Source organism: Zophobas morio, unplaced genomic scaffold, assembly GCF_036711695.1.
Source record: "Zophobas morio isolate AGI-343-1 ecotype UQ-CSIRO unplaced genomic scaffold, CSIRO_AGI_Zmor_V1 ptg000005l, whole genome shotgun sequence".
NCBI classification, from domain to species: Eukaryota; Metazoa; Arthropoda; class Insecta; order Coleoptera; family Tenebrionidae; genus Zophobas; species Zophobas morio.
The window spans coordinates 8,049,800-8,069,467 of NW_026972110.1; the positions used below are offsets into that span (position 1 = coordinate 8,049,800).

General features: G+C 32.6%; 1 protein-coding gene across 1 annotated transcript in view; it reads right to left on the reverse strand.

The window, feature by feature from the left end:
• LOC135122575 (alpha-mannosidase 2) overlaps positions 1-19,668 on the reverse strand; it is a 73,655-nt gene that overhangs the window by 23,457 nt on the left and 30,530 nt on the right. Inside the window, exon 2 of the mRNA XM_064046843.1 lies at positions 10,492-10,926. Coding sequence (XP_063902913.1) covers positions 10,492-10,797 — 306 coding nt within the window. The 5' untranslated portion in view covers positions 10,798-10,926. The remainder of the gene's footprint in view (positions 1-10,491; positions 10,927-19,668) is intronic.

Here is a 19,668-nt window from a genome sequence, read left to right on the forward strand (position 1 = left end):
TTTTATGCGATCACTTGGTTCCGCGAATGTGAAATAGACATGTTTATAATCAACCAATTGTGAATTTCACCGTCAAGAATTAAAATAAAACCCAATGTTTTATATAATAAGCGGAAGTCGAAGCAATAAAACCGATGGTCGTTTTGTTTACAGTTTCTCTCTTTGACTCTCACGTATGCTGTTACGCTTGTCATCTTAAATTAAGAATGTTTATACATAAACGATTTTCAGTTGCCGTATACGTGAGTAAATTGTTTCGTTATTTTATTGATTATAAAAATCAATATTCAAAACGACCCAATTCATTTTCCCGAAAATTTGGGAATACAATAATTTTATTCTTAGTATTACACTACATCTATCCCAACTGATATACGTGTCCTTGCAAAAATGTTGACGTCATCGCAATTTTTTTTAAATTCCCACTACAAAAATGTAATGAGAAAAAAACACAATAGCCATGCAGTCGTCAAGTTTCCGACAGCGAGGGAAGTACTGTCTAAACTCTTTAGACCAATTTTTTTAATCAAACAAATGTTTGTAATTAACGTGGACAATTTCTGAATACTAACTTTATTCTACCACTGGCCACAATATATCTACATAGAAGTGTAAAAATTAGCTACAATCGTTATAATTTGCAACAAAGTTCTAACACTAATAAAATTTTCTCATATTTGGCAACGGTGACAAATTTGTTTAATTTACTGTACTTTTAATTTTATTTAAACATAAAATTATATCATACTGCTTATGGAAAAAAGCTTAGGATTTTCTAAAATCTGATCATATTTTACGTGATGTGCAGAAGCCAAAACTACAGGAACCAAAAAAAGGAAGTTATTTTTCTTATTCAGTTCTCCTCGTACTTTTTTGTATATTTTTCGAGAAATAAAAGTGAGAAAAGATATCGTATTTATCTACTACATATTAACGACTAGATATTTATAACTTTCTTAACTGCTTTCTGAGAACTAATGCAAAATATAGTGCATTTTTATTTTCCGAGCGTAGGCTAAGGAAGTGTTGTAGTCGAATCTGTCGGGCTGTTATAGATTATTAACCTTTATTAATAGCGGATGGTAAATTTAAACAAAACTAATTAAATTTTTTCAGGATTCCTAAAGTACGAAGAAATACGTCTTCCGTTTCCGTCTCTGTCTGTGCCGAATTATATTAGACAGATAATCTCCGAAACTACCAGACCTATTACTTTCAAATTTTACATTGATGTTAAGGATAAATGTACAATAGTAAATATTATTTAAATTTTATAAAATGCAGTTGTTTTGAATCCATGGTGAATATTTTTACTCTAGAAATCCATATTTTTGAAAAAAAAAAAATGTATAACATTTTGCAACTTAAATTTGAAACTGCAGAACCGATAGCTCTAAACTATTAAGGTTATCGTAAGCCTCATTTAGTTTGGCCAAAGATATTGTACGTTTACGGCTGTCACTTCAAAGCACTTTATAGCGGATTACTCATAAAATTAAATAAATACAAACAATTGCACGTTACACAGACCGTTAAGCTGGCCACGTGCCGTATTGAAATAATTTTTATTTCTTATTGTTACAATAGGAGAGAAAATCACAAGTGGATTCTTCCCTCTTTGTGGCGGACACGTAAAAATTACGCCAAGTTGAGCAACAATTAAACCATAACCGCACAATATCTTTAGTTGAACTTTAAATATTTTTACTTCCCGAGCGTAAGCAAAGGAAGTATTGTAATCGAGTCCGTCGGCCGACTCTCTACTTTTACGTTTTCTCGATCTTTCATGACCCCTAGAAGACGAAGAAATAGGTCTCCCATTTCCGTCTGTCTGTCCGTCTGTCCGTCTGTCCGTCCGTCTGTCCGTCCGTCTGTCCGTCCGTCTGTCCGTCTGTCCGTCTGTCCGTCTGCCGTCCCGGATTTTTATTAGACAGATAATCTCCGAAAGTACTCGACCGATTGTTGTGAAATTTTGTACTTATATTAAGAATATCATGTAGATGGTAAAACGCTAACCAAAATTTGTCTAATCATCCCCACCACTAATGCGATGACGTCACTTCAAAATTGTACATAGTAAATGGGTTTTCAATTGTATAAAATAACATAGTCCTACACATGTAGTTTACAACTCTCAATCGACTTTTCACCCGAAACGTCCAGATTTTTGGAAAAAAAATCAAAATTATAAATCAACATTTTGAAATTTAATTTTTAATCTGCTAACCAGAATGCTTTGAAATGTTGCAGATGTTTTAAGGCTATAAAGAGCATCATAAATCTTTAGTCAAAAAATATTTGCTTATCCCCTCCAAAAACTTGATGACGTCAGTTCAAAAGTTTGTGGAATAAATCATATCTAAAATGTACAAAATATGATGAGTCTGTACTTGTGATCTATCACTCCATTCATATTTTTTGGATTTGCATATACAGGGTGACTCAAAAAAATTAATGAATGCGTAAATATATTTAATTGATTTAATCAGGAACTACAAAACCGAATGCTCTGAAATCTTGCAGATGTTTTAAGGTCATAAAGAGCATAATAAATGTTTAGTCAAAATATATTTGCTTATCCCCTCCAAAAACTTGATGACGTCAGCTCGAAAGTTTGCTGAATAAATCATATCTAAAATGTACAAAATATGATGAGCCTGTACTTGTCATTTATCACTCCATTCATATTTTTTGGATTTGCATATACAGAGTGACTCAAAAAAATTAATGAATGCGTAAATATATTTTATTGATTTAATCAGGAACTACAAAACGGAATGCTCTGACATCTTGCAGATGTTTTAAGGTTATAAAGAGCATAATAAATGTTTAGTCAAAATATATTTGCTTATCCCCTCCAAAAACTTGATGACGTCAGCTCGAAAATTTGCCGAATAAATCATATCTAAAATGCACAAAATATGATCAGTCTGTACTTGTGATCTATCACTCCATTCATATTTTTTGGATTTGCATATACAGGGTGATTCAAGAAAATAAATGAAAGCGTAAATTTATTTTACTGATTTACTCAGGAACTACAAAACCGAATGCTTCGAAATCTTGAAGATATTTTAAAATTATCATAAGCATGGTAAATTTTTGATCAAAATGTATTTGGTCGTCCCCCCAAAAAAATTTATGAGGTCACCACAAAATTTTGCTGAATAAATCCTATCTAAAATGTACAAAATATGGTGAGTTTCTTCTTGTGATTTATCATTCCATTCAAATTTTTTCGATTTGCATATACAGGGTGACTCAAAAAAATTAATGAATGCGTAAATTTATTTTATTGATTTAATCAGGAACTACAAAACCGAATGCTTTGAAATCTTGCAGATGTTTTAAGGTTATAAAGAGCATAATAAATTTTTAGTCAAAATATATTTGGTTATCTTCTACAAAAAACTGATGACGTCAGCTCAAAAGTTTGCCGAATAAATCGTATCTAAAATGTACAAAATACTTATGATGAGTCTGTACTTGTGATTTATCATTCCATTCATATTTTTGGATTTGCATATGCAGGGTGACTCAAAAAAATTAATGAAGGCGTGAATTTATTTTATCGATTTAATCAGGAATTACAAAACCGAATGCTTTGAAATCTTGGGAATATTTTAAAGTTATTATAAGCATGGTAAACTTTTGTTCAAAATGTATTTATTCATCCCTCCTAAAAAAATTGATGACGTCACCCTTAAATTTTGCTGAACAAATCCTATCTAAAATGCAAAAAATATGATGAGTTTGTACTTGTGATTTATCATTCCAATCATATTTTTTAGATTTTCTTAAGAGGTGGTTCAAAAAAATTAATGAAGTCAATTTATTTTATTGATTAAATTAAAGGCAACACTTATTATTAGTATTACACCCCAACCAACCCAATTTGGTAGACACAAAATTTGTTAAAGGAAAAACTCGGTTGAAACATAAGGGTAGCACGCTTATTTACATCGACTTTAACATTACAGACCTGCATTTGTTTTATGCGCTCACTTGGTTCCGCGAATGTGAAATAGACATGTTTATAATCAACCAATTGTGAATTTCACCGTCAAGAATTAAAATAAAACCCAATGTTTTATATAATAAGCGGAAGTCGAAGCAATAAAACCGATGGTCGTTTTGTGTACAGTTTCTCTGTTTGACTCTCACGTATGCTGTTACGCCTGTCATCTTAAATTAAGAATGTTTATACATACACGATTTTCAGTTGCCTCTGGTACGTATACGTGAGTAAATTGTTTCGTTATTTTATTGATTATAAAAAATCAATATTCAAAACGACCCAATTCATTTTCCCGAAAATTTGGGAATACAATAATTTTATTCTTAGTATTACACTACATCTATCCCAACTGATATACGTGTCCTTGCAAAAATGTTGATGACGTCATCGCAATTTTTTTTTAAATTCCCACTACAAAAATGTAATGAGAAAAAAAACACAATAGGCATGCAGTCGTCAAGTTTCCGACAGCGAGGGAAGTACTGTCTAAACTCTTTAAACCAATTTTTTAGAATTACTTATACAGGGTGACTTAAAAAAACTAATGACTGAGGAATTGATACCTGTGTTCTTGATAAGACGTTGAACACGTCATCACAAAATTTTGTTATGGAAAAATTCACTTGAAACATAGGCTTAGCATGCGTCTTTACTTGTACTTTACCAGGCCACACATATTTTTATTTTAAGTTATAGAGACTTTCGGGGACGAGGGAAGTTGTGCCTAAATATCTTTAGACCAATTTTTTATATTATAATTACATGTAATAAATAACAAAGCTCTCCTAAATGTTTCTTATGTTAGAAGTGTTGCAGCTTTGCCACCTTTAAGAATAATAGACATTTTTAACAGTTTTAATTAATACGGTTAACATCTCATCTGTCAGAATAATTATGACATTTGAACTTTCGTTTCCATTTATGAACGCCCTGTACAAGTAATACGGACATTATTTACCCCATTTTGTATATCTGACCATATATCTAGCTACATCAATAAGATTTTAATATTTCATGTAATTATAAAACCTTTACTCCAGAAACGGCTCTCTGTAGATGACTGGGGTGATAAAATGGTGATAATCAATACCACAAAAATTATTACACATTCGGTTTGCCTTCTATTTGTAATACATACATAAACATGATCAGTGATTTTTCTTAATCCATACTTTACCGTTATTAAAAGACAAAGATTTGTTTCATAAATCCATAAAAATATGTGGCTGCGAACTGTGACAACAATTTTAAGTGTGAAATGGAAAAAAGTTCGTTGTCCGTACCAGTAACTGTATTCTTTATTGAATAGACAAAATCAATATTAACCAACGCAATCAAATGAAATAATAGGTGCTGTTACATTCTCTAGACATTCTGAATAGATTTGGATATTTCAATTAAGAGAATACCGGTCTATTTTATTTTACAAAGTAACAGCTTAAATAAAAATTATGAGTACGCTATATTTACATGTATATATGTATATATTAAAAAAAAATCACCTACCGTCGAATTTATCAGGATAGGAATTTGTTAGGTTACAATGTTTTACAAGCAAATGAACCCGTATACAGAGTGTTTTGATAACTTAATTACCCAATTACTATTGGATTGGATTTTTATCATCGCGTGCTTAGTAAATGAGATAATAAATGTGAACGGTATATTAAAATTTAATTGTTTGGTCACAGCCAAACAGACAGTTTAGGACAGATTTTCACAGAACATAAAAGTCGCACTTCAAATTTTTTAACATTGTTTGCTGCTCTGCACTGTATCTGTTAACCATGGAATCACATCGCCGGATACAAATTGCCTCGTGGTTCGCAGTTTTAGAGTGTATACTTGTTTATTCATTTGTTAAAGTTACGTAAGAATCTATTTTATAAAATGAATTCTTTTATTATGTTAAGTGATACCTATGGAAAGAACAGATACGAATGTGACTTCTGGAAATGTGAAATTTCTATAAAAATCAATGATACGATACGCCAAACTATTAAAATCTACAATTGATTGCGTAACTTCAAAAAGCGTGATGCAGGGAAACGAATTTCATGCACTGTTACTAGAAAACGTCAACAAATGATCTGTTTATTTATGTTTCAAAGAACTATTTATTCTACTCAAGGTTGAAACATTTAATGATCTGTCAACAGAAGATATTTTCACCCTCACAAACCAAATTATACTTTTATGGGGAGAGTAGTCATTAAACACTGATATTCCACTACAAGACATTCATAAAAACCCCGGTACTTTTTTAGTTTGGTCTAAACTTTCCAATTCACGCCTTAATTATTTTAAAGACGTAACAAATTTTAACGGCGTTAAAAAAATTTAAGTGCTATTAGAATGAGAAAGCTGTTTTTATGTAAAAAATACATTTTACACCAACCAGCAAATTAACTAGGGGCTTACTTATGTAATGGGAACAGCAAACACAATCTCAATCTCTGACTAACGCGAAATAAATAGGCAAAAGAAATGTGGATTAAGTAACTGAAATATTTTATTTAAGTCTTGTTTTTTTTTTTAATTTTACAACTAAATATGAAGTTTAAGTAATCTAATTATATCTAACTTAAAATATATCACATTATTGGCTGGCCACCAACAGTTCGTTTTCACCCTATATCTATTTTTTTTATATATATAACCTGAAGTATTATATTTATTATTAACGATTCATTAATAAAGCGTGAGAATTCTGCTAGTGTTCAATCTTTTCGTTCACCTTTACACTGACATTTACTAATTCCATATAATAGATTGGAATGCATAGTCATTTTAAGAATTTCATTATGATCCTTTGTTTCGGAAAATAGACAGAATACTTATTTTGACAGGGCAATCATTTTTGGTTAAATGCATTCATTACATTAAATGAAATGAAATCCCACCGAATTAACGTAAAACAAAAGTGGATTTTCAAGATTTGCCTGTTTGCTCGTTCCTGTCCAGGCTCTGATCAGTAGACAGCGGATTTCTGTCGGGCTACGTCACGATTATAGGTGGGGACGCGCTGCATCGCCGGGACTCAGTAGCGGGTGATAGGTAATCACTGAATTTAATTGTCATTTGATTCCATAAATACAATTAACGATTTATTAATCAAACGGCTAAGTAAATGAGAACTGGAATTAACAGCAGAGTGCAACGAAGCAGCGTTATTCTAATCTCAAATAAACGAAGTGCAGCCGGTAACTGCAATGAATACCCATCCCGCACGAGCCGTACCGAGTTTGGCCTTGTCTAGCCCGACAGAAATCCGCTCTCTACTGATCAGTGATCATGATTGATAAAAAAATCTTTAGTTAAAGCACTTTCGTCACAATAGACAATAATTCGACACTGATGTGGATGGTAAAATCCTAACCAAAATTTGACTAATCAGCTCTACTAATAATTTGATAACGTCCTCTCAATTTGTTTTTAAATTTTATAAAATAACATAGTCCTACACTTGTGGTTTATGAATCTGCCTTGATGCCCTGGGCATACAGATTTTCGTACATAAAATCCAAATTGCATCATCGAAGTTCTGTCGAAGTAACCTTAGATAAATTTTTTAGTCAATTAAATTAAGAGAAAGTTTTTAAACCTATCTATGATTTTTGCTCTAGCGTTGAGTAAATAAACGAAATAACGAAAGAACATTAAAATTGGTGTTTTCTGAAAAAACAAACGAATCCTTTAAAACTCATTTCCAAATCAATGTATTGAATGTTTTTATTGCTAAATCACTTAAAATGTATTTATGATTTTCCGTTCGTTGTTTTATAGTTAATTGCTACATCAGCACTACAAACAAATAAACGCATAAAGCGGTGAAATATTTGAGTTTAGTTGAAATCCATTGGCAGACGCTGTTTATTGCGCAGAGAAAATCAAAATCAAATTTTAATTTGTCGTTTCGGTATTTCAATAAAAATTATAAGATTTGATTTTGCGATTGTTATTTTCGTTATGAAAACCCTTTATAAGTTAATATAAAGATATGCATGTAACGTTAAAGTAAATGTACATATCACAGCCCAAATTTTTGGGAAAATGGAGTGAGTCGTTTTTCATTAAATAAATACAATAAATTGCCTCATACATTAATATTTTTTAGTCACTCAAAAATTTTTTATTTTGCATATTTCAGAGAGGATTTAGTCGGCAAAATTTTGAGATGACGTCATCAATTTTTTGGGAAGGGAAAAACGAATAAATTTTGATTAACGATTTACCATGATTACGATAACCTTAAAACGTTGGCAAGATTTCAGACCATTCGGTTTTACAATTTAGTTAGTTAAATTGCAAAATGTTGTTATACAATTTTAATTTATTTTTTCCAAAATCCTGGATGTCTAGGGTAAAAACTCGACACGGATTCATATACTACAAGTGCATGAGTATCTTATTTTATAAAATTAAAAACAAATTTATTGTTGTAAATTTTTGTTAGCATTTTACTAAATTTCCATGATAATCTAATGTACGTACAAAATTTTACAACAATCAGTCCGGTAGTTTCGTTGTTTGATTATCTGTCTAATAAAAATCAACACAGATAGACAGACAGACAGATCGACGGACGGACAAAACAGACGGACAGACAGATGGACATACAGACAGACGACAGACAGATGGAGACGGGAAACCACTTTTTACGTACCCAAAGGGTCATAAAACGTCGAGAAAACAGGAAAGTGGCAAGTTGCTCGCTAGAGTCGATTACTATAGCTATATAACAGTAGCTATAGTAACTATATATAACAGTAGCTAATTTTTCACATTTTTTATGCATTTATCTAAATTTTATTTTTGTAAGCGACGTAAGGAATTTTTTAATGATTTTTCTCGAACTTAGATTTGTGAACTTTATTCAGATCAAACAAATTTTGATTAGTGTTTTGCCATAATATATTCCTAACATTAATAAAATTTGACAACGATCCGTTCGGTAGTTTCGGAGCTTACCTGTTTTACAAAAAGTTAAAATTCACTTCCAACGATTGATACATAATTCTTACTTCCCGAGCGTAAGCGAAGGAAGTAGCTATTATAACAGGACCTATCGGACAAATGGCTATCTTCATGTTTTCTCGACGTTTCATAACTTCGAAAGTACGAAAAAATAGGTATACCGTTTCCGTCTGTTTGTCGGTCGTGTCTCTACTTTTATTAGACAAATAATTTCCGAAACTACCGGACTAATTGTTGGCAAATTGTAATTTGTCTTATCGTCTCAGTAACGACGTAATGAAGTCCGTTTAAAATTCTTCATTGTAAATAGGATTTAAATTTATACAATAACATACTCGTGGTGGTTTATGAATCCGCCTTGATAACAACTATTTTACAAAAATGTTTGTGCAATATTTGCTGCAAGTGTCACATGATCGATATTTGGGTTATGGACATAAGGAGCTCCTGGTGGCTGTGCTCGCGTAGGTTTGAATCTCATCCTGGTCGACATTTTTTTTCCCAGATACTAAATTTATTTGAGGGAAATCCTGTCTAAATTAACTTTAGACCAATTTTTCTTATCTATTTTTAAGACGCACAATGGCAACGTTTAGTTTGACACTGTGATTCCAGATGTTCAGTTCAAATTCGGATTTCCATTGAGTGGCGAAAATGGTGCTCTCATACTTGTAACTATTTGTTGTACTAATGTTTCGCAAAAAATAGACCTAATGGGCACCCTTCACGGTCAAATTGACAGTCTCACGAAGGATTAACGATCTGATTGATCGTGTAAGAGCAATATTGATAGATTGATGAATGTGATTGAAGGAATGATTTAATTAGATTGTCATTCCGATGTCATCTTTGTTGTCAATAACTCCAAGGGTAATAAGGTTTGAGTGATTAGCAGCTACTAGTTATAAAACATATGTTCCATTTTTGCTTGGCTACCAAAGTTACCAGATTGACTCAGGGCAATGAAAACAACCCAGTTTATTTAATGAATCCAGGTTTTGATTATTATCGTCCACAACTCAAAGTGCTTTACCTAACATTGGATTTAGCTGCGCCAACATCTTCAGGTGTTCACATTTTTTTGTAAAAGTAAAAAGTAAAAAAAAATCTGTGTGGTGAAGATAACGTAACTAAGGATAAGCTTACGTGTATTAAATACGGTCTTATAATGATTTTTGAATAACATGGTATATGGACATCGTTAAAAATGCTAGCTTTTGTGTATTCAAAAGATCAGGCGCATGTAAATGACAAAAACACTTGAAAGTAATTAGAACTGTGTTGTACTCTTGCAAAATGTGGTTACAACGTTAACAATAGTCACCTCTGTTCATTCTTGCTGTTTCCCTGTTTCGTAAACTCAAACAAAGTGTTCCCGACTCGGCCCAAGACAAACACTCGCGAATGAGAAATTTCCACGACAAAACAAAGAAAAGTAAACCGCCCCGCTTAATAAGTAAATGCACAAAAAAATTGCATCACCCTTTATATCTCACCTGAAATTCAAAATCCTTGAAAACATCCACCGTGTTGACATCTGCTTCTGCCGGATGTAGTTTCGGACACATTTGATATTCTTTGTTGGTGGTACCTTTTGATCTTTGAAGTAGCATGTTGACTAACTTCTGAGGTTGCGGTGGTCCGTTCTCTTCGCTACCTTTTGAATTTTCTTGCGTTTGATTCGATCGAATATCTGTTGTATAGTTGGCATAATAAACGCAAAGAATGATGGTGAGACCTATAGCTGTAAGCGCAAAGGTCTTTGGCGACATTCTTCGACATATTTTAGCCGCCACCGACATTTTCGTAACGACCAATCTCAGCGTTTTGCATGAAACTAATTAATTAACCCTGAAATTATCGACGGATTGGAGAGGTGTGTATGAGTGAATTAAATCTTCGGCGATGACGTTGCCAAGCCCAGATCATATCTGTAACAAGGGAGACGATGTTATCAGTCAACAATTTAGATAATGGATTCAAAATACCTGAGAGTAGGTAATTTGAAAATTGAAGTGGTCCAGTAGTTGACCTTAGTACTCAATTTTGTTGTCAAACAAATCGTTAATAATGTGACACGTAGTGATTTTCACGTACGTTGGCAATGAATAAATAGAAACATGAAATTAAGTGAAAGAAATACAGCCGACGTAAGTGTCCAATGAGCAGCAAATTGAGCTTCTAATTTTTTCAAAAAAGTTGTTTATCTTTTGGTGATATATTTATGCACGGGATGAGGAACGGTGTGAATTAAAATAATACCGTGAGATCTAAAATAAAATTAATTAGAATTTACGTTGTCTGTCAAGTTTCATATGGTGCGACTGTTTTTACTTTGACGTAAATCAGTGTCAACATAAGTTTTAATTAATCATTTTTTGTCATTTGGTGATGACATTGCTTATCAATATTTGCTCAAGTTAAACTCGTGATAATCAATCACGATAATCAATTTTATTTAAATTTTTACTAAGTCTGTTTACTATTGGTAAATAAAATTTGTAAATTTTTTGGGTATATAATTTTTTTATTTAAATCGATCAATGCAAGATGGATATTTATTATTTATCAAGTTCAACTGGAGATGTGGGCAAGGATCTGTAAAGTTAAAGAGGTTGCAATAAAATTTTACGGTACGGAAGATTTAACTTCTCTACAGTTGAACGGGCAAAATATGTTTGTCCTGGTGGGATTATGTTCAAACTCAATCAACTATTTTTACTGCGTTTAAGTCTACTTACAATGAAATTTTGATCTGATTAATGACACTCGCTAGCATTTTAATAATAATTGACTTAATTCCATGAGCGTTAGAATTTTTAATAAAAACTGGCCAAATAATCTACCAAGTTTAATTGAAAAAACTTATTTTCAAACTTATGCAAAAACATTCAAAAAACGAATCTATAAATTTGACATTTTCACCGCCGCCGGACAGTTTGTATTGAACGACGCTTTCATGCAAGTTTCATTCATGTTTAGTCGTAGTGTCCGCTAGACGGCTCTAAAAACGATAGCTTCCTAAAGCCTCCTGGGATGCTTCCAAAAGAGACAGTTTTAAACTCGAAGTTTCCTGACCCGTTAAATTATGAGTCTACGGTTGTGAATTAGGAACACAAATACGAGTATATCAATAACCAATGTGTCACATTTAACGTAAGTGTGAGTGTTATTAAAATCAACTTTAATTTTCGTGTGCAAACGCAATCCGTCAATGTCAGCCATTAATGAAAAAAAAAAATCCACAAACCCAGCACATCAGTAATGTACCGAGTTATCATACGTCGAACTTCCCTCGGCTCCGAAGTTCAACCATCAATATTGCACGGATTATGCTTCAGGGGTATAAACATTTTACCCACTTTCTTAATCTAAAGTATGCAGCCCCTGATTTGGAAGTTGAATGTTAAATCGTGGCCGTACGTCTATTTGATTAGTTTTTGAATAAACGGAAAAAGTAGTTTTTTTTTTTGGAGAAACAGAATGGGCAACTTTTGCGATATATGTAACACCTTGAGAACGGATAGATATATGTATTGAAATTCTGTAAACGCCTTTGTTTTTAGCTTGAATTTAGTACATTTCAAATATGACATATATATATATATATATATATTGATGTATGACCCATGTTATTTTTTTAAATCGCAATGTATATATCTTTAAAATTAAAGTTTGGGTGCATCATTAAAATACGAATACAATGATACAAACGAGTTAAGTCTTCATTATATTTTCAGTCGAAAAAAAATATATAAATCGTCAAAAATTGAAGTTGGGTGTTGTCCATTTATTGAACACAAACCTTCTTATTATTTCACGATTAATAACGTATTATAATACCAACTCAGTTTTTTAATCTTTTAAATCAGACAAGTTGAAAATACGCCAAATCTTGTATGCATTGCCACAACAATAAGATTAAGAACTTTACGGGGAACTATGCTCAGAGAAAAAATCCGTTTTGACAAATAGGAAATCCGTGCTATGTCAAGTTGACAGCTTAGGTGGAACAATAGTGAGACAGCCTCATGCTGTGTAATCCGCTTAGCTAATAATTACTCGGGGGTGCAGGTAATCGAATGTTTTATTTCGGTCGGAAGGAGAAATATGAAGAATATTCCAAACCTTAGTAAATACGAGTAATTTACAAGTTTTGAAAAATTGTTTAGTAAAGTGTCGCCAACAATATTCTGAAAATGGGATTGTCATAAGTGCTTAAGTTAGGGGTCGTTTACGTTTTAAAATTTCATAAAATTTCAAGTCCGGGCCTGTATTTTTCACATTTATAGCACTTACTGTTTGTGGTATTGTAAACGACTTTTTAACTTAGGTACCCATGACAATCCATTACCAGAATGTTGTTATATACAAGGTGACGATACACCAAATAAAATCGTGAAACACTGTAAAATGAGTCCATGTGACACACTGTTTTCCACATGACTTTTTTTTTAATGGCACTGTATATATTTTTTCATTGGATCTTATACAGTTTTTTTTTAATATAAAAAATGTAGCGACTATCTGTATTAAAAAATAATCGAGAATTTAAATAATTAAATTAAATTTAGTTTACCGACAATGAACCATAAGAATGATTAAGTGTGTCTTGATTATTTGTCAAACCAACGCAACGATGAGTGTTTCCAGACGGTGTCAACAATGTCTAGGGCAACAGGGAGACAATTTTAAATAACATCGATAGATGTTTTTTGGCTAAAATATATTGTTTCTTGTGCATTTGTATTTTAAAAACAAATCTCTACACAAATAAAGAAAAAAGAATATACAGTGTAATTTAAAAAAATAAAGCTGACTAGTGTCTGTCAAAAACCAAACGTCATTTTTTTAGTAGATCACAATGAAGTATTTTTGAAACTATTTCATTTGATCTATTATTCGTTCGAATTTGGTAAAAAATAAGCCTTCAACTATACAGAGTGTTCTGTTTGTTACACACAACTTGGTTTTTTAAAAGAAATTTATATATTTTTACATATTCCGATTTTTGAATTTTTTTAGCAATAAAAGGGTTCACAAAAAAACAACATCTGTGTTACAATATTTTATGGAGGTATAATAAAGGCAAGCGGTTTATTGTGGTATCAGCTAAATCAAATTTTAATATACAGAGTGATTACAAGAAATTCACAAACTTTACAACTTTGAAATATCAATATTTCAGTTTTTTTATATAGAACATCCTGTATTTTATTACTGAATCTTACTCTATTTTTTTATTTTTCCACTATGTCGATGTGTCTCTCAAAAAAGTAAAAAATCGCAGTAACTATTAACCGTAAATATAAAAAATAAAGAGAACAAAATTTAGAACAGGGTCTATTATTTGAAAAAAGTGAAATACCGATTTTTGAAAACTGTGTTATTTTTTTATATACACACTGTATATCAAGATTTAATTTTATTCATTCATCCTATATTTATCTCTCCACGAAATATTGTAATACAAGTTTTACAAATTGGTTTTTTTCTGCATCCAGAAACGCATGTCTCTCTTTATTGCACTAAAAAAATAATAATATTAAATTAACACAATTTAGCAAATGTGAAATTTATTTGGCCTAGGAAATGTTGTTTTTATCTATCATTAGTTCTTTACCACCTGTAAATTGATAGAAAAATTAAATAAAAGTTAATAATAATTGTAAAAATAACACATTTAACTGAAATAAAGCAAAAAAAAAACATTTTTACAAATTGGATTATTTTGATTTGTTTTTTTTTTTTGTACCTTTTAGTGCAAATAAGGAAAGACATGTTACATTACTGATAAAGATCAAATATTTTTACTTGTGTACGAAATTTCAATGAGTTCTGGAAATATTTAGCTGTATCCACACTTTTTAGCAACCCTGTATGTATGTATGTATGTTCAGTCCCCAAAAAAGTGGCACATTCTAATTCTTTTTCATTTTTTAATTAATAATGTCTTAATAACGCCACAGATTATTGTAAATTGCATTGAGGTGACAGTCGTCTAAATTAATAATCTAAGAAAGTCTTACTGTAATTGTGACGTTACTTTTCGTTTTTTGTTAAATTATTATCCCTGAAAAATACGTTCATATCCAAGTTTTTTTTTAATTGTTGTTTTTGGGTTTCTTGCAAATAAATAAAAGTTTACTGGTCGTGGTAAATCATGACTGAAGTGTCCGATAGGCTGTTTGGCTGCATTTATAACAAGATGGAGGCCACTTTCAACTTTTTTTGTGACTTAAATAAAAACAGCTGTTTTTTCAAGCGGTAAAATTCTTGAATTGAAACAAAAAAAAAACAAAAACAAAATTTCGACGACTGCCGGATGTATGAATCATTTATAGACATCTGTAGAAGATTAAACTGAAAAACAACTACGTTTGTAGTAATTTTTTATTTTTATCTGAATGAGGTCCCACATTTTTCATCTAGCTCTCGTATATTATAAATTATAACATGTGTCGGACGCAAATGCTCTGAAAACACCTTTTTCGCGGCGATTTACACTTCCGAAAAGAAATTTGGATCGAAATTGACAAATGTACGTGAAAAGTTTACTTTCTTGTACTCAGCTTAGGGTTGGAAGCACTTGATATGGGCCCCGAGCCCCACGATACAACAGCACGTGGGAAAAGATGGCGAATGCCTCACTCGAAGGGGTTTTAGATTTCATATCAACCACGATGACTCTCCCTAAGTACCTGATCTCATCTAGTAAAAGTGTAAAAGACACTGCTAATTGTAACGAAATACCAAAAAAAGATGTTGATATTCTATCAAAATTTTTAATAAATTTGTTATGCATTTAACGAGATAAGTTGTAAAATTTGATGGTCCAAGCTTGATTTCTTTTATAGATTCGAAAACAATGTCTGATTCGTTAGACTTGGGAATTATCTGTCTAATAAAACTGTCCTCGACGGGTAAACGGCAGACAGAAAACATTTTTTATTAGGTTTTCCTCTCCTGGCTAGACACTAATTTTTGTCTATAAATTAAGCAATTTGTTACTAATCTAGAATTTTTCTCATTGTTTTTTATTGGTGAGTAAACATATTTATTTCGGTTCACAAACTTATTAATAATAACTGGATGCTGGTCGGTAAATAAAATTGTGATCCCTAAATTAGAACTTAATTTTTGGCCGTGCTGATTGTAAATTTACAAGTTTCAGTTTCAAAAGTTTAAAATAAATCAGCCTGTGTTTCCGCCAATAAAATCACGCCACACTTCCTGACCACTAAAACAATTTATTAAAGTAAATACGACTTTGTTAATTATTAGAACTTCAACAATCCGTGTATCACTAGACTACCACACTATCACTATACGCAGCCCAAAATACAACAAAAACTAATTTTTCCCTCGAAGTGTGCGTCCAATTTGTAAACTATTATTAACTAAAATGTTCTTAATTTTAGCATATATTTATAAACCGAAAAATATGTTTTCTCAACACGCATTTAAAAATAAACTACCGTGTCTCAATCTACGCATAAAAATTGCGTTAACTTCCGTTCATCCGTAAGAACCTTTCGACATCCTCCTCGTCGACATTTGAAATTTTTTCAAGCGTTAACTGTGTCTTCTCTTAATTGAAAACGATCAGAATTGCGTGGAAAGCCGTGTACTTCAATCCTTTGTCGACTTTAACTCCCCGGGTTTTATCTGTTTAACTTGCTTGGCAAGACAGAGAAAAAGGGATCCGAACAGGACGAAGTGGGATGGGATGAGCATAAAAGGCACGAATGATGGTGAGACAGGGGACGTAACGTAATTACTACGGCGAAATACTGCCCTCTAAAAAAAAGAGTAAGGTGCAGACAGTGTTGTAATAGTAATTTACACAACTAGTTCGGGATAGCCTGCTTCCCGCATGAACGCTTGTTTGCGGCACGACCGAAGGGAGTGCCGCATTTGCGTGAATGCGGGAAGCAGGCTCACGAACGTGTTGTGTACAATATTTTTTGCAACGAATAAACCTTTAAACTGAAGAAATTAACTGTGAGTTATTTATAAACAATGGCGCCGTCAACACATCACAATGTTGACACTACGCGAGTATTTTAAGGTTACCATGGCAACGGGAAGTTAAAATGCACGTGTGCGGGAAGTTCGAACTCCCGCACCCTGGTGAATGCACGAAAGCCATCAAAAAAGATCATGAGTGCAAAAAAATTGTTCCGGCTGTAAAAGGAAAATTCATTTCGTCAGTCGGAGACAATTTAAAACATCGCAGTTAGGGGCGCTGTTACCCTCTTGACTATTAAGATTATTAATGTCATTTGTGATTTTTTCCGTTGTGACTGTTTACAGAAATAAAAAAAAACGCAATTGCATCGTGGATAAATAAAAGTACGTGGAAAAATAACCTAAAGTGCATTAACTTATTAAAGACTTTTGACTTTTTTTCAGAAAACTCGCTTTAAGTAAATTGTTTTTTTCTTTTCAGTAGTAAAATAAAACTGCTAGTAGTTATCAAGAAACAATAATTTTATTATTGCCGACGCCATATGTGTCATATTTGCAATCTACTTAATTAAGCTTCCCCCTTAAAACTAAAAACAATGATATTGCAGAATTTCAATATCTTTTTATTAGAGATGTGCCGACTGTAGGTCTGGCCGACTAACCGACTAGCCGATTGTTCGGCCAGTAAAAGCCGACTAGTCGGCCGACTGTTCGGCTTTGCTAAAACCGGTTTATAAATGCGACAGTGTGTTTTTTCTTTCTATTTCTCTGACTACCTTAAAATCTTGTTTTATTTTAATAAAAGGAATAACTAAAGTTCCTTTGTTTTCCAAAAAATGTGTTAAATTTGTTTGGATAATTTTAACATTTAATTTTTTTAGTAGCTCACTACACCACCATTTTGGGCCAGTTGATGTGTGGGTATTGTTGGTGATTTAAAAGCGACGGTACGGTTTTCAGATTTTATTTCGTTCTTTACTGTTCGAGAATGCCAGGGAGAAGAAGGAAGGGTGTTTTAAAATGGTACACAGGTAAGCTCGGTTTCGAAGAGGTGGAAGTAGGTAAAGAAGGAGTATAGAAAAGTCTCGAAGCAAGAAGAGAAAGTGTGTAGGAGCGTAGGGCCGGTAGACGAAAGACCGGAAGTATTTACATTTTTACAATTACTATGAATGCTCTCAGGTAGAACACCTGATTTTGTGGGAACTCTTGTTCCTACAGATGCAATATTTTAACTGAGATTAAGTTGATCGCGCATTCAACAAGGCCATTAGCGACGTCTGATTGGCGTAGAGTCGGTCACATGGTACTTTAACGCGGGGTTAAAAATTAAATCGCAATTAAATATTTAATTGAGGTTCTATAAAGCGGGTTTAATTGTTTTATATACTATTTTAATTTTAATAAAAAAAGCCGACCGATCGGCTGTTTAGCCGACCAGTCGCCGACTGCCAGCCGACGATGAAAAACGGCCGAATAGTCGGCTTAACCGACCGGTCGGCCACTAGTCGGTACATCCCTACTTTTTATCTAGGAGATCCTGTATATATATAGTGTAGATTTGAAACTATGGTATAAGTTGCTTATTGAAATGAGAATTATAATATATGTAATCAATTACTTCAGCACGCAATAAGAACGTGGGTTCAGTGGTGGCGCAGTGTGGTTTGACATCCAGGGCGGTTTTCTATTGAGCACCCCCCCTCCCATATAATAAAACAACAATACTAAACGTGTTTACGGGTCTTTATTTTTTCAAAATATTCTATGACGTTATCAAAATGTACTTTCCTCTCTGTTTCAATTGATAAAATGGAAGCTCATTGTGGACGTTAAGCACGATTTTATCAATTTTAATTTTGAAAAGCTTCTTTCACAAATTAAATTAATTCTGGAAAGCTCCTATGTAGTTCACTGAACCGCTTCTTGGGAAGAAATGCTGGCGGCTTCCAAATGGTGCCTCAGTTGTAAAATTTCCCAAATTATGTCCTCTGCAGAAAATTCATCGTAGATTTTTGTCAGATTTGAAACTATTCCATCAACATCTTTTTTTGATGACGTTAGCAGTGGGATGTATAAACTTACTGTTGACGTTGAAGTTGCCCTTGCAGTTGCTGTTCTCGCTGACGTTGCTTTTAGGGCTGAAAATTGTCATTTATAAACTCCCTAAACTGCGTTGCCCTTGGTAATAACTTTAATGTTTAACTTTTGCCACATTTAAAGGGGTTGTAGAAGAAATGTGGAGCATTTAAGTTGATTACTACAAAAATTTATCATTTTAGTAATGTTTTAAGTTTCCTGTTCTGAAAAGACGACTACTTATATTAAGAAAAAAAGCCCCGCCCAACCGCCCTATCGCAATTGTGATGATTTTTTTTTTATCCAAGAGGACGGACCTTAACTGCGTTATTTTTCTAGGAAAAATTAAAAAACATCTTTTGAGTATCGTGTTGTTCAAAGAATACTATGTACATTAAGAAAAAAAAAAGCCAAAGATTAGGTCCCACCCATACCCGCACCGATCTCAATTCTCAATTGTGATGAATTTTTCATTCGTTGTCAGATCGAGGGGCGGAGCTTAATTGCAAGATCCATATCTGCTTTAAGAATTTACCATTTTAAACATGTTTTAAGTTTCTTGTTCTGAAAAGACGACTACGTATATATATCATGACCCCTAAAGTACGAAGAAATAGATCTCCCGT